The 15,997-nt window shown below is 37.9% G+C and overlaps 1 protein-coding gene across 1 annotated transcript in view; it reads right to left on the reverse strand.

Annotated features, from left to right (window-relative positions):
• EPHA4 (EPH receptor A4) overlaps positions 1-15,997 on the reverse strand; it is a 160,552-nt gene that overhangs the window by 25,684 nt on the left and 118,871 nt on the right. The window contains exons 6-8 of the mRNA XM_044670784.1: positions 10,341-10,465; positions 9,157-9,316; positions 6,941-7,052 (exon numbers count right to left, since the gene is read on the reverse strand). Coding sequence (XP_044526719.1) covers positions 6,941-7,052; positions 9,157-9,316; positions 10,341-10,465 — 397 coding nt within the window. The remainder of the gene's footprint in view (positions 1-6,940; positions 7,053-9,156; positions 9,317-10,340; positions 10,466-15,997) is intronic.

Raw genomic sequence — 15,997 nt, forward strand, 5'->3', positions numbered from 1 at the left:
ATGAGGAAATTGATATCTAGAAAGGTGAAATAAATTGCTCAATGTCACTCAGCTAAATAGAGCTAAGTCTAGAACCTAAATCTCCTGAAGTCTAGCTCAGTTGGTCTTGGTTTTTCTCAACAGATAGCTGACAGTGTGAGCTTAAATAAAAGACTTCAACTTTCTAGGTTTTATTTGAAAAGGGACATATTTGAGTCAGTTAATCTCTAGGGTCTTTTTTGTCACAAATGTTCTGCAAATATAAGATTGCTATACTTTCTAAGCATGAGCCTCTGCAATTGGATTGCCAGGTTCTTAAAAATCCATTGATAGATCAATGAAATTAAATAGCTTGATGCACTCTGAAACAGAGAATTTAGAGAAGGCACAAATCAAACCACTATGGACATCAATAAACACATGGCTGTGTATAGAGGGCAGTACATGGCCATATGTGTCTATGTGATTTTTGTGTTATTGGAACTCCTAAAATCATTACCTGAAACTACAAAGATATTTTTAAAACCATTCTAGATCTAAAACAATGATTCAAACTGCTTCCCATCTAAAAGACCAAAAAAAATTGCAGGGAGGGATTGGGATTGGTTTTGTACCTAATTTTGACTTTCTGAGAATTAGCTTAGTCAAGTATCATACTTCTCTACTTGCAGAAATAAGGTCCAGTAAGGAAATACCAATCCTTTAATTACAGTAGTGGTAATGTTACCATCTCTGCATTAAGCATGTTCCTCAAAGTACACAAGGCAAAAAGAGAAATGAAATTATAATACTACTTAATTTGAAGTTCCATACCTGACCCCTCAAAAATGAGTGAGATGGATATTTAAATACAGAGAGGGAAATAAATGTAAGTAGGTTGTTAGAATTAGTGGCAATGTTTTATTATTTTAAAAAATCTTTTAGGTCTGACTTTGGAGGGGGGAAAACAGGGTAAAGCCATTAAAGAAACAACAACACAAGAATTATTGTTCAAACCCTAATTGTAGCTTATTAACTTTTAATAATACCTTTAAAAATAAAAATGCCCTGCTTCCAGTTCTAGCTTTGTCACCTGTTGACCTTTTCTCCTTGATTCAGGGTAGAGGAACACTGTGGGCAGTTATTGTCCAAGAAAGAAAATCCCTTGGAAGCTCATTATTCGGTCAATGGACCATAGGAAAACCCCGGAGCCTAAGAAGAGCTAACATTCAGAGGTTGCTTCACCTGAATGACAGAAGAAAACCTTTGTGTTCAGTTTGAATTTGGTAATTATAGGGATTTGGATGGTGCTGATTAAAAGAGGGAAAGGAGGGAGAAAAGAGAATAAAGAGGGCACATGGAATTTTCAGAAACTGCAGGAGTCCAAGAAGAGAGAAACTACAGGTGAGCTGGAGAGAAAGAATGATAGAATCCTTTCTATAGGCTAAAGGATATTTGCAAAAAAAGAGTATTTAACCAGCATTGTTCAGGAACAGCATGGGCTCCTAAGTACAGCCTTCTCAACCAATGTGTTCTAGTTGGCATCTTGACTATTCCCAAACCAGACAAAAGAAAAACAAATAGACAGATCCAGAGTTGGGTCTTTTCTGATTAAGATACTAACTTCAATGCTCTAGCAGAAGGGTTTGATTGATGTAGTCCACTATTCCAAAACTAATTAGTAAAAGGTAGGTAATTTATTCAACTGGAGTAGAGATTAAAAAGTAAAGCAATCTAATAACCAGAATGGCTCCTAGGGGACACTCTCAAGCTTCCGCTGTATTGTCAATGAGGATTCATAAAAACCATCCTTCTTGCCTCCCCCTTTCTGGATCCTCTATGGCCCTTCCACCACATGTTTCCTAACTGTTATTTGCGAGCAACATTTTAAGATAGTTGAACTACAGTACAGTAATACAATGGTAAGGAGCTGGGTGGAAATGTTCAGGCGGCACCATCTGCCCTCTCTCATTGTATGAATTTACATGACTTCATCAGTGCCAATTTAAGTTACCATTCTTTCTTATGTGAACATAATCTTTCAGAAGAGCCCAACAGAGCACCAAGGGAAGAAGCTGGCTGAATGGAAACAGGCCAGCGTTCCACGAGTCCCTTTTTCCTCAATGGAAGAACTTAATCTTCAACAAAAGCAGGAGGCAGATTTTTTAAGTCTGATTTGGCTGTACATTTTACTGGTAGATCAATTCATATGGAAAGCAGGCCCAGATTTGGGTGACTTTAGGAACAACAGGACTGTAAATACTATGAAAGCCACTGGAGAGTCTTTGGAAGAGCAGCTTCAAAACCTCACCAAAACCTTGCTTTCTATCACAACTGTTGCAAACTTATCATAAACGATGGTATTATTAGGTTTCAGATTCTATTTAAGATTCACCTATGGGGGCAGCTGGGTAGCTCAGTGGAGTGAGAGTCAGGCCTAGAGACAGGAGGTCCTAGGTTCAAACCCGGCCTCAGCCACTTCCCAGCTGTGTGACCCTGGGCAAGTCACTTGACCCCCATTGCCCACCTTTACCACTCTTCCACCTATGAGACAATACACCAAAGTACAAGGGTTTAAAAAAAAAATAAAATAAAATTATATATATAAAAAAAAGATTCACCTAGAAGCTGGAAAACCTGGTGCAGCACCTGTTCCTGCCACTAACATTGAGAAATAATTGCTTTTATTTCAAAATATTATTATTAAAAAATAAAAAACTAAAGCATTTATTAGGTATTTATTATAAGACTAGCAATGTGCTAATATGTTAACTTAAAAGGAGTACCCAGGGGAAAGACTAAGATAACCACTGATGATCATAGGTTTAGAACTAAAAGGAACTTTAGAAATCTTCTAGGGGCAGCTTGGTGGCTCAGTGGATACAGCGCTAGACCTGGAGACAAGAAGTCCTGGGTTCAAGTTGACCTCAGATACTCCCTAACTGTGTGACCCTGGGCAAGTCACTTAATCTCAATTGCCTAGTCCTTACCACTCATCTGCTTTGGAACTGATAACTCAGTATTGATTCTAAGACAGAATGTAAGGATTTTTTTAAAGCCTTCTAATATTACCATTTCTTCCTATTTTACAAATGAAGAAAATGATGCCAAAAAAAGATTAAGAGGTTTTGTCAAGATTTTGGAGGAAGAAGGGCAGCTAGGAGGCTCAGAGGATAGAACATTAGGTCTAGAATCAGGAGCACTTGGGTTCAAGTCTAGCTTTAGACAGTTCCTAGCTGTTAATCACTTAACCCTGTTTGCCTAGCCCTCACCCTTTTGTCTTAGAGTTGTTACTAAGACAGAAAGTAAGGGTTAAAAAAAAAAGATCATAAAGGAAGCAAATAACAGAGATAGGATTTGAACCTAGGTCCTCTGAATCCAAATGTAATACAGTGAGTACCAACCTATCAATCAATCAATAAGCCCTCCTTAAGCCTTAGTTTGGGTTTCCACTGTACCATGGGTATAGAGATCATGCAAACTGAAAACCAGATGAAGAAACTGTTAGATGTTTAGCTTGGAAAAGAGAGGCTGTAGAGGGGATACAGTAGCTGTCTGAGAGACCCATGTGTCTCAGAAACTGTAATATAATAGGGTGATTAGAATTGTTTTGTTTGGTCCCAGAAGACAAAGCTAAGAGTAAATGGACCTGGTTGCAAAGATGCAGATTTAGCTCTGAATGTAAGGGGAAAAATAATGACTTAACCATTAGAGAAGTCTAAAAATGGAACAGGTTACCCAGGCAGTATCAGTTTCCCCCTCACTTAAGAGTTCTTTAAGGCAAAGACTGGGCTGTCCATCTGTCAAGGAGTAGATTGATGTAGTGTGTACTTAAAGTCAGGGAGACCTGGATCCAAATTCTGCCTTTTGACACTTCCTAACTGTTTGAGTATGGGCAAATCAGAGCCTCATTTTCATCATCTGCAAAATAAAACACTTGTAATATCCACTTCACAGAGCAGCATTAAAGCTTCAATAAGATAAAAGTACATTGTAAAGTACATTATCAACTTTGAAAGGGTATCTGTGCCAGCCAGCTATGAGTCACTGCTGCTATTGATAATGATGATGATGATGGTGATGGATTCCCATTCAGGTCTGGGTGGGACTAGATGTTTCCTTATCTAAGGAGATGTTCCAGGAAGGCAGCCTGCCTTGGTAGATTAAGCACTGGATTCAGAGTTAGAGACCTGGATTCAAGTCAGAAGGTGGGTCATTTAGTAATTTGTGACCTTGCATACTTTACCTCTCTGGCGTCAATGCTTTCATTTGTAAAGAGAAAGCTGGAATCCAGAGTGGTTTCTAGGTCTAAAAATCTGCTTCTAAGAAATAGAACACTTAAGAAGAATTGGGGTAATCAGGAGAGGAGGCTATTCCAATTTCCCTGGCTTTGTTTCATCTGTTGCTTTCCAGGAGCCTCTGCCAAAGTCTGGCTCACCATCCAAGGGGAGGATTCCAGAAGGTCTCCTCATATCTTTACCACCTTTCATCTTTACTCTCCCTAAAAGCCTAGGCTAGACTTTTGTCCCTGGTACCTGTCTCCTCTTTACCTGTTCTTGTCCAATTTAAGCACTTCCAACCTGAGATAAAGAAATAGACAGCCAGAGTGGGGAGAAGAATCGGCTGAGTGTGCAGGAGCTGCAGTGAGCCTGTCAACTACCTGGCTCCAGGCAGCCTTTCCTTTGACAGCTTTATGGCCAATACTAAAGAAGAATCAATATGAGGGCAAGGGGTTGACATTTCATTTTCTAAAAAGTGATCCATTGAGGGCCAATCACCAAGCAGTGTTTATCAGCCTTGGGAAGTGACATTTTTTTTTTCTTTTTACGAGGGAGATGGGACAGGAATCATCTCTGGGAACTCAGCAGGTTCAATTCTCCAAGGTGGCGACTCATAATTAGAAATCCGATGCATCTAGCTATCAATCCTGCCTTAAATAATAAAGTGATCAATAAAACCGGAAAGGAAATTAAGTCATCAAGCTTGACGATGCTATTTTCTGTAGCCATGGCTTTTAATAAACCTGTCTCTCTACATTACATTTTCATATGTTCAGATCTCCTATCTTTGGGCCAGCTTCTCAGCTAGAAGCTGAGCCCCAGAGAGAAACTATTATTATGAAGGATGAGTTATTTATAATTACACAGATTTCATTGTTTTATTTAAAGCCTTGTAAGAGTAAAAAAAAAATAAAAAAACAATAAATCAAAAGTAAAGTTGGAATGACCTTTAAGAGAGGGGCTAGGCAATACCAATGGTTATTTGCTTTTGAAAAGGGGCAGTCCCTCAACCCCAGTAAGAGGTTAGACTATGTTTCATAAGAGGTTATTTTCTCACCTAGCATTGAGACATTACAATGCTTTGTTTTCCTTTGAAATCTAAGCTGCCAGAGTCACCTTGAGACTTCTCAGAAAGAAATGCCACGAAAAATAAAGTAGGCCTCCAAATTCCCTGCCTCAGTAAACTAACATTTACGAGGCATGTTCAGAATGTCTTCTAAGGGAAATGTTTTAAACGACTGATCAATGACTGGAGTGAAATAGCATCTCTCTCTCTCTCTTTTTTTTTTTTTTTTTTTTTTAAGGATTTTAATCCTAGGCTTACAGATTTCTAGAGAGGACAGCAAGAACCTTCAAGGTTATGTAGTATAAACCTTTCATTTTACAGATGAAAAAACAGTGATTTGAACAGGACAACTTGGTCAAAGTTACACATGTAGAATCATAATTCACCCATAATTATAGTCTTTGATATTTATGTTGTACTTTGCTCATGACAATCAATCAACAATAATTAATAATAATTAATTAATTGAAATGATTAAAAAATCAAATATGAAGTAATAAAGTAAGTAGGCTTATCCACATTTTAAAATGCAGAAACTTAGGCTAAGTGTGGCTAAATGACTTGCTCACAGTCACAATCTAGTAAAAAACACGGCCAGGGCTGGAGTCCAGGTCCCCTGACTCTAGATCCAGGGCTTGTTCCACCACCATGTCAGGCTGCCCTTTCTGACACAAGTTATTATCCCTGCCTAGCCAAAGAGAGTTATCTTTGATGTAGATGCTTCCACATAGAGCGAGGAAAACTTTCTTAAATCATCCAAGGTCTAGCCCATTAAAGTAATGGGTATAAAGTACTCTGTAAATATTAAAGCCTTGTAGAAATGTCAATAATAGTTGTTACTATTATTATCACTTTTAGGATTAAGCCAATGTAAGAGAATTCAGTAAAAACAGGATGCCTAAAAGTAAAGGCAGGCAGTATGGGAATTCTGTCAGCCTCATTTCCTCATTCAGTAACATATTTAATAAATATCACCAAGCTAGGCAATGGGACAAGATAATATTCACTAAGCAGAATTCTAAAATGATATTTCTTAAAATATGGAGTCACAGGCAAATCATTTTACCTTCCTTAAGCTACAGCTTCCACACCTGTAAAATGGGGCCATTAATACCTCTAACATCAGGGTTGTCTTGAGTTTCAAATAAGATAGCATTGGGTTTTTGCAAACTTTAAAGAGCTATATATGTAGACAAAAAACTACTACTACTACTATTTTTATTATTATAGTTTAACATAGTACCTGGTACAGAATAGGTTTTAATAAGTATTTGTTGATTAATTATTGATTGAGCTTTAATTTCCTCCTTTTGGTTCTGTGTAATTATTAGAGGTGATAATGCATACCCACTTAAATTGATCATCACCTGCTTTTTCAAAGGCTTCAGATGTGGACCAGGTTATCCTTTGCTGTTGTTATTCTTAGTTTTACTTGAAGGGCTGTAAGGAGTGAGGCCCCAGTCTTAGGAGGGCCCAGGCCCCAGCCACAGAAGATCAAAGAGACAAGGGAGGGAGCTTGTAATGCAAATGTCCCTTTATGATGCTAATCCAAGAATGTAGCTTTGTGTGGAGGAGACAAAAGGTTCCCTTATAAAGTGGGAGGAGGGGCCCCCTGGCTAAAGGCTTAAATCCTTACCTCCTGCTGATGACAAAGGCTGCAATGAGGATGACCACCAGAACCACACTGCCGGAAACGGACACCAGAAGGACAGTCGAGTTGGTTCCATCTCCAATGATTCGAGAAGGCACTGGAAAAGAAAATAAGATGTTATGCCTCCTCAACTCCAGGGAGGTCAAGGAGGGACAGGAGGGCTTTTCCCTCCACCAGGGCTTTCCCTTTAGAATCCTCCTTCAAGCTTCTCTTAGCCCTTCATTAAGCATTCCCTCAACACCTCCTTACAGACAGCTTTAATGAGATAGAGACCTTTTCAGACTGCCTAGAGAAGAACTCCTTCTTGCAAAGAACTCTAGCTTGCTCTAGTTCACGCCTCAGTGGAAAGAAATAATAGGAGGCCAAAGGCCATGGGAGAATATTGCTCTAAATCTAGAATAAGAGACTGCCTGTGTGACTTTGAGCAAGTCACTTCACCTCGGGTCCTAATTTCCTTGCCTGAAAAATGTCTTCACCTGGAATAAAAGACTTCTTAAGTCTCCTCCACCTATGAATCTGAAATCAGAAAGGTTATATTAGCAGCTAATGAACTGCTGCCCATCTTTCTGTAGAGAACAAAAGAAAAATGGATGGTTCTGAAGACAGATTGCTGGGGTTGTTCAGTTGTTTCAGGAAGGTTCAACTCTTTGTGATTCCATTTGGGGTTTTCTTGGCAAAGATACTGGAGTGATTTGTCATTTCCTTCTCCAGATTATTTTACAGGTGAAGAAACTGAGGCAAACAGGGTTAAATAACTTGCTTTTAAGTGTTTGAGGCTACATCTGAATTCGGGAAGATGAGACTTCCTCACTCAGATTCAAATCTAAGCTCTGCTTTTTCATTACCTGTATGACCTTGAACCTTTTCCTTCTCTGGCTTTATTGTTCTCCTAGGTAAAATAAGGGGATTGGGCTAACTGACCTCTGAGCACTTCTCCATTTGGAGATCTCTGATCATGTGACTATTTTAATGCTGACTACCAAACTTGCCAACATCCAAGAGGATTCAATAAATATTCATTTAAGTACCTACAAGGAACAAGGTCAGGCTCTCAGGTTCAGAAGATAAATGGATCTCTAGAAGGAAACCTTCCCTAATCAGTAGACCTCTTCAACCTCAGACTAGGCCAGGCATTTCTCTGGTATTATTTTCTTTTATAACTATGGGTAAAAGGTGTCAGTCAACAACAGCAAGGTAAACCTCTCCTCAAATGTCCTGGATCCCATCCTCTCCCAGCTTCCCTAGCCATTGTACTGCTCTCTCACCTTCCATCTCTTCCTGTCTCCTTAGTTGCCTACAAATACTCCCCATGGGTACCTATCCTTAAAAACTCTCACTATATCTAAACATTCCTTTCAAGCTATCAAGAAAATCGATGGATAATCTATAGTCCCCCTCAAATGGAAGGCACAATGGAGTAAGAAGAGATGGCACATACAGAAATATTCTTAATACAAAACAATGAACCATAAATGCATAAAATGCATAAGAAAATTGTTTTGTGAGGACCAAAACAGGGTTGGGTAATTATTGTCTGATCATAGCAGGCTTCTTGGAAGAAGTGGCATCTGTGTTAGTCTTTAAAGGACAGATAAGAATTCAAAGTGTGTGTGTGTGTGTGTGTGTGTGTGTGTGTGTGAGAGAGAGAGAGAGAGAGAGAGAGAGAGAGAGAGAGATGGCAAATTTGTGAGGACATTCTAGGAGAAGGGAACATAGTGAGGAATTTCTAGGAGACAATGAAATACAGAAGACAATGGGCAGTCCAAGTTGGAGTATAAATAAGATATGTCACAGCTGGAAGGGTTGGAAACAAAAACCTTTAACAGAAAATTTATGAATAACAAGATTTTCAAGTCACAGTCAATGGCTCACTTATTTTAAGCAATATTCAATACACCCAAATCCCTGGATAAGTCTTTGGAGAGTGACTTGGTGTTCAGCATAATGATTAAATGAAATAATACTTGTAAAGCCCTTTACAGACCTTAAAATGCTTTTAAATGTGAGTTTATAAAGATAATAAAGTATTATCTTTAATAGGACTTAATCTGTACTCTGTAGTTGGAGAAAAGCACTTTGCAGACTTGAATGCATCCTACCATTGTCAGCTACGATTACTGTTATTGTCACTAATATTTTTATTGTTCCAACAAAAGTCTAAGAAGGATTCTGTTCCTTGTCAGGTCTGAGCTCCTTCTCACCTGTGTTAGTTGTGACCTCAAAGGGTTCACTGAAGTCTCCATAGCCAGCTGCAGTTCGGGCTCTCACGTGGAATACATAGGAAGTCAAGGGATTCAGACCTTTGATGTCAGTGTTCCTGGAGGCTGTTCGAACAATCCTATAGCTGCGTTCATTCTGATCCTAGGAGAGACCACAGAGTTGACGAAAAATAATGAAACCCTTGCCTTACCCTGAGAAGCTGATTAAAAACAAAAACAAATTCACATAGAGATTGACAGTATATGTAGATTGCATTTTTTAAACATCCCCAAATACACTTCCTTTTTCTAAGTACCATTTTTTTTTCTTCCTAGCTCTCAACCAAACAGAAAAGACATGGGATAGTAAGGTATCAGTGATCACTTCTGACACAGAACACTGGAAACTTCAGGTAAACATTCAGATCTTTGATTATAATCTCTTTGACAATAACAGTTAATGAAAACGGGTGGGTTCCCCCCTCAACAATACATGACAGAAATAAGTATGGGAAGGACCTTGTCAAAGTCTTCTTTGTATTTTCTGGCTAGGAAATGTCAAAAAAAAAATGTTGTAATCTAGTTTGAATAAAAATCTTCTGTCCTTTTTCTGCTTTTAATAGGCTGCAAATAAGCGATTATCTTCTTTAAAAAAGAGAAAGAGAAGGTAATTGTTCATTTTCTAGACAACCTTGCATGCAAATAGCTCTTTTCATAGTTCTTTTCTTGAAGAGAGACAAGTTATTTGTAATAAAAAAAAAGTCTTTCTATAACTTAGAGAGGCTGAAGAATGTAATTTTCCCTCTCTTATTTTCTATTAAAAGCCATCAAACTCATACCATCATTTTGAACAGAAGCTATGCACTTAAACAGATGTTATTATTATTACTGTCTCATACGTCTCACTCTTATATTACTGTCTTGGCTAGTGTCTTGAGCTTCTTAAGTGACACTGATTTACATGGTAAATACCCCTCACTCCATTCCTAAGAACAAAATGTACCATCATGTCAGGAGACACTGTATTATTCCTATTATTCAGAGTCATTATCTGAGCATATAAAGTACAAAACTGACCATAATCATTAGGAAACCAAATAGATTCAGCCTTGAAAATAGGCAGGAAGCTAGGGCTAGTCTTAACCTTAATTCAAAGGAAAATCTGACTTTCTCTTTTTAAATCATACCTTCTCATAATATTTGACTTCATACTCTAAGATGACTCCATTTGGCCGATCAGGTTCCAACCAAGCCAATGCAACACTGTATCTCGTTATTTCTTTAGCCTGGATCAAAGCGATGGAAGACGGAGCTGTGAGAAACATTTAAAAGACAGAGGCAAAGAGTTTATTTTAACAGTTTTCCAAATATTCATGATCATAGTAAGTCAAGTGTATCTTTTATTTTATTTTTGAAAATTTTATCTTTATACATGTAGGCCATCTTCACCATTGGCGCCTTTCCCCATTCCATATTACAAAAGAGGTTTTATTTTTTAAGATTCACAAGCATTCTGGTTTCTTGGTCTTTACTCTAAAGAAAATATGTGAAGTCAGAGCTTGGTGGTCCACAGTGCTATGATGTTACACAGTGCCTATAGTCAATCCCTCATAAAAGGCCAAACTTATAGAATGCTGACTTGTTTCTGACCTTTTGTAAAACACAAAAGCTTTTAGAAGAGCTTCTTTGAGGTCTATAAAACTGTATCATCCTCCCTCCAAAATACTAATGGGTGGCATTTTATTGGTCTTTAACTTCATTTAAGAGAGAGAGAAAGGGAGAGAGAGAGAGAGAAAGAAAATTCATAGCTCTCAACAAGATGGGAGTACATGGAAGAGAATTCACGAATATACAATTCCCTGGAAAGGAAAACAGGATTCTGTAATGTAAACAATTTGCATAATTTAACAATCCCCAATTAAAATGCTAAACATGGCACCCATAATAGTTTGCACTGTGTAAAATCAGGAAAAAATACTTCCCCCAAAATCCATAATTAGTTTCTCTGGTCATGAATGGTAGTTTCTAGTAGTTTCTCAGTTGTTGTTGGGTTTGGGGTTTGTTTTTTTTTGGTGGGGGAGGAGGAGCTGGCACGTGGATAATGCCTTCCTCCCTTGACCCATACAGGAACAGATTCAGTACTCTACTGAGGGAATGGATTGCTAAAGATTTATGAGCCAGTCTGCCCAATTTCTGTTGTGTTGCTACTGTGTGGTCAAATCTCTAGCCAGCTGTTATCAAACTCTGCCATGGCTGACAATAACTGGTACAAATGTGGGGTCTCCTGGGAGAAAAGGGCACATTCATGAAATTTTTAATCTTATCTAACAAAGCTGTCCTGTAGAAGCAGAGATTAGAGGTCTTCCTAAATTGAAAGTATTTTCTTTCCTTTCATTTATTTATTTATTTTTGCCTCCCAAACTGTAGAAATGTTTGGGTTTTTATAGCTACCTCAAAAATGGAGCCAACACAATGCAGTTGCATCCGCCCCTCCCCATCCTACCCCCACTGGTGACTCCAAGAATACAGAGTAAGACAGATAAATACAATTGTCACCTAGGATGGAAATGGAATGAAAAAAGCTTCAGATCTGCTTGACCATATCCGACAGCTCTCCTGATGGGAATGAAAACAACCAGCAGACACCACAGAGGAACAAAAGAAGGGCTCCCAGCTGAAGCAAAGCCATCAGGGATCGGCTCCTTGATTTAATGTTTGACAGCTTGGCATCTCTGTTAGAGATGCCTCCAGAGCTGAAAACACACACACACACACACACACACACACACACACACACACACACACACACACACACACACACTAAAATTAGTGTATCTCTTTCTTTGCAATCATAATGCCATGTACATGTAGATGAACCCTCAGAATGGAACACACAGAAAAGATCAGATGTTTATGTTCTCATTAAATGATGTATGAGAAATATCCTTAAGATTAGCAATACCAAATTATCTGAGTAATCATTCCTGACATTTTCATAGCCTTTTAAAAACTAAAAAAAAGAGACGGCATCTAAAGGGTACTAATCACTTCAAATGGGGTCATCTAGATGCTCTATGCTAAAATTCTATTTATTGACTGGTCTTCTATCTACTCTAACTACTGATCAGTAATTTGTCTAATTGAATTACAATTAGCTAGTTATGAGGTGAAGATTAGTTTTTTAAAAATATACCTTCTTTCCCCCTTAAAAAAAATGTCCTTCAAGTTATTATGTGACTTGTAAGTTTTCAGTCTTTTCCAGGTATTTGCACCAAAATAGAAAAATACCCAAGGCTACTTTCATTCAACCTTAATGAATAAGTGGTAGTCTACATTTATGCCACATTTTAAAGTTGGTAAAGTGGAGGCGGCTATGTCTCTCAATAGAGAGAAAGTCACTTAACCCCAATTACTTACCCCTTGCCATTCTTCTGTCTTAGAACTGATACTTAGTATTAATTCTAAGGCTGAAGGCAAGGGTTTTTAAAAATAATAATAAAAATATAAAATTAATGAAGTGCTTTATTTGGCCCTCACGATAACCTCATGAGGTCAAAGTAGTAGTCTCCATATTCACAATACAGACACAGAAAAAGTGAACAACTTTCCAGGGTTATAGGGCTCCTAGGTACCAGAGGCAAGATTCGGAATCTTTCAGTTCCTTTCTGATAGGGTCCATTTCATTTATTCTGTTTGTATCCCCTAGTCTTAGAATTATAGTAGGAGGTTAATCAGTCTTGTTGATTAATTGACTCATTATACTAGAACAGTATTCTGTTGACTGTGTTATACAGCCTTTAGCCAAAGCTTCATTGGATTTTGTTGTTCAGTTATTTAGTCACGTTCAACTCTTCAAGACCCAGTGGTCTATATTGTCCAAGGAGTTTTCTTGGCAAAGATACTGGAGTGGTTTGCTATTTCCTTCTCCACTTCCTTTCCATTGGGTTTAAAGATCACATATTTAGAGATGGAAGAGACTTTATCAGTTTTATAGTCCAACTTCCTAATTTTACAGAGCAAGAACTAAGATAGAGCCTCAAAGATTTAAAGCTTAAAAAGACCTAACAGGCCATCTAGTCTAATCTACTTCAATGTCAATCGAGGCCCATAAAGGTTACATGACTTGTCCAAAGTCACACAAAAAAGTAAATTTTGCAAAGCCATTATTTGAACTCAGGTCATCTAAATTCAAATCCAACATTCTTTCCATTGTACCATACTGCCTAGACTTGTCCAAGATCCCAAAGGTAGCAGGTAACAGAACTGGGATTCCAACAAAGATCTTCTAAAAGATAAAAAAATCATTGAAAATGTGGAGAAACCGGAAAACACTCATTGGAAACACCAAGAACCCTTGCTATCAGATATACAGAATAATTTTTGATAAACTGCACAGAACAACTCCAATATAAGGAGGTCACAAGAAGGCCCTCTCTGGCAATGAGGGATCATTTCTGTCCAGGTAGTAAGTGCATTACTTTACAGGGCACCTTGGAATACATTGTATAAAAAAGCTCTTCAAATTCAAATTCTCAGAAAAAAATGAGGAGACCAGGGGAAAAAAGCAGGAGGGAGAGATCATAAAATGAGCTTTCTCTTGGAGATGGCCTGGGTCAGATAATGATAACCTGAAGAATGCAAGGGAAAATCTGCCTGTGTGACACTGATTAACTAAGGAGCTTTTTCTCTACCTGGACTAGACCTCATCTGCTACATGTAGGAAATGAATCTGATTTTCATTTTAGAACTTTGAGTAGCAGTGTTATTGTGCTATTACTACAAAGGGGAATATGTGATCACTGAGATGTCAGAATGAGGCTGGGTAGGAGTTAACAATTTAATAATGTTAGAATAATGTGATATTTCTAGGTATACTCCTACACCAGGGGAGGGAAAAAAAAACAAAACTGGTTAGCAAAAAACAAAAAACAAAAAAACCAGTAATGCCAATTCTGGGTATCCTATATGAACATTTGTGAAGGAGATGAAGGGGGGAAAATGTTTCAAGTAAAGAAGAAAGTGATCTAAAGATAAAAAAAATGAAGGATCCAATGCCAGTGTTAGTATGGGAGAAAAGACCAAGAAAACTGAAATCCTGGAATTTTTCTGCAGGGCTTATTCTAAGGTAAAATATGCAGATAGATCAAATGTATTGTTCTCTCTCCCTGGTAGGCAATTTTTTTCTCCAGTCGACACATACCCTAAATTATCCTCATCCAGTGCCCTATTGATCACAGTTTCCCTATTTTATATCCTATTCAGGCTCCCCTCCTGGCAGAGTCCACATAGTCATTCCTAGGTCATTTCCATGCCTGCTAACCTGTGTTAGAAACCATTCTCTCAAGATCTTACTCTTTGCTACCATGATAACTGGATATAAAAGAAAAGTGGTAAATTCATGCCAGACTAGGAATCCATTCCAAAGACCCTTTAGGTATTCATCTACCACCTATCTGAATATTTTTTAAGTATAGGGGGCTCACGAACTTCTACTAGTGCCATAATTCCATGGAGCCATGCAAAGAAGAGCTGTTCTTTATTTTTTTTCCCCAAGCAACCCAAGTAATCACAAGGTGTGGTAGAGTGTCTAAACTCTACCTCTTCTCAAATAATATTGCCTACATTCATAATTGAAAGAAAGCTAAATTTCAGCTAGAAGTCAGTGAAGAGAAGGATGCATTATTTTGTTCCTGTGTTCATGAACTCAGTGAGAACTCACGGGCTAAACCAGAGGTGTTAATCACATAGGTGTGGCCTGAATCAGATTTGGGAAAAATTAACCAAAATAAAAATATAATAAAAATAATTTAACATTTTAAGACTAAATCAATAAGTACCCCACAAAGATCTGTATATACCATTTGGTGTCCCCCATTTCTATTTGAACTTGATACTATTGGTCTAAAGCAGTTTCTGGGGACTATCTTGGTGATGAGGAGTACCTCTAGCACTTCTTACAATGCATAGCTAAAAACATTTGAAGTAATTCAAAGAATGGGCAGTAGAAAGAAGGGTAGCTGAGTACACGTGCACATATCCTTCACTGAAAAGGATGGATTCCATCAGAACTTCAGCTGATATTTTACAATTCAAAGTGCGTTCTTTTTATTTTTCCTTAAAATTTATCAATACTTTTTGTTTTACACAACAAATAGCCTCTACTCCTTAAAAAAAAAAAGATGTATCTCCCCAAATTAGTTTATCAAAAGTTCAACTCAAGCATGTGCCTCTGTAGGATTTTTATCGTGGTTCCCTCCAGAGCTAGTGGCTTCTGGCTGAGACAGAACCATGTGCTAGACATCGTGCTAAATATTGGAAATATAAAGTGAGACATCAGTACCCTCCCTTTCTCTTATCTCATCTCATCTCATCTCAAACTCATAGTCTAATTGGAGAGACAGCAAGAAATAACTATGCACAAGTTAGCCAGACACAGGATAAATTGGAGACAATACACATAGGGAAGGTTCTAGCATTAAAAAGTATAGGGAAAGAGTTTTTATAGAAGGTAAGAACTAATTTGGGACTTGAAGGAATCCAGGGAAACCAGGAGGCAGAGATGAGGAGGAAAAGAATTCCAGACATGGGGGACAGCCAGAGAAAATTCCCTTAGTCAAAAGATAGTGTATTTTATGTAAGAATCATCAGAGAGGTAGGTAGCAAGGTATTTGTTCAATGAGTATATTTTTGTAGTACATATTGTACCTTTCCCTTCCTCCACCAATATCTAAAATGTATTTTCTTTGAGGGCAGGGATTATTAAATTAAGTCCTTAACACCCAATATAGCAACTGACACATAAGGGTTACCTAAAGATAGTCAAAGAAAGCTGAATTGAATGTGT

This window comes from Gracilinanus agilis, chromosome 3 (assembly GCF_016433145.1).
Source record: "Gracilinanus agilis isolate LMUSP501 chromosome 3, AgileGrace, whole genome shotgun sequence".
Taxonomy (NCBI): domain Eukaryota; kingdom Metazoa; phylum Chordata; class Mammalia; order Didelphimorphia; family Didelphidae; genus Gracilinanus; species Gracilinanus agilis.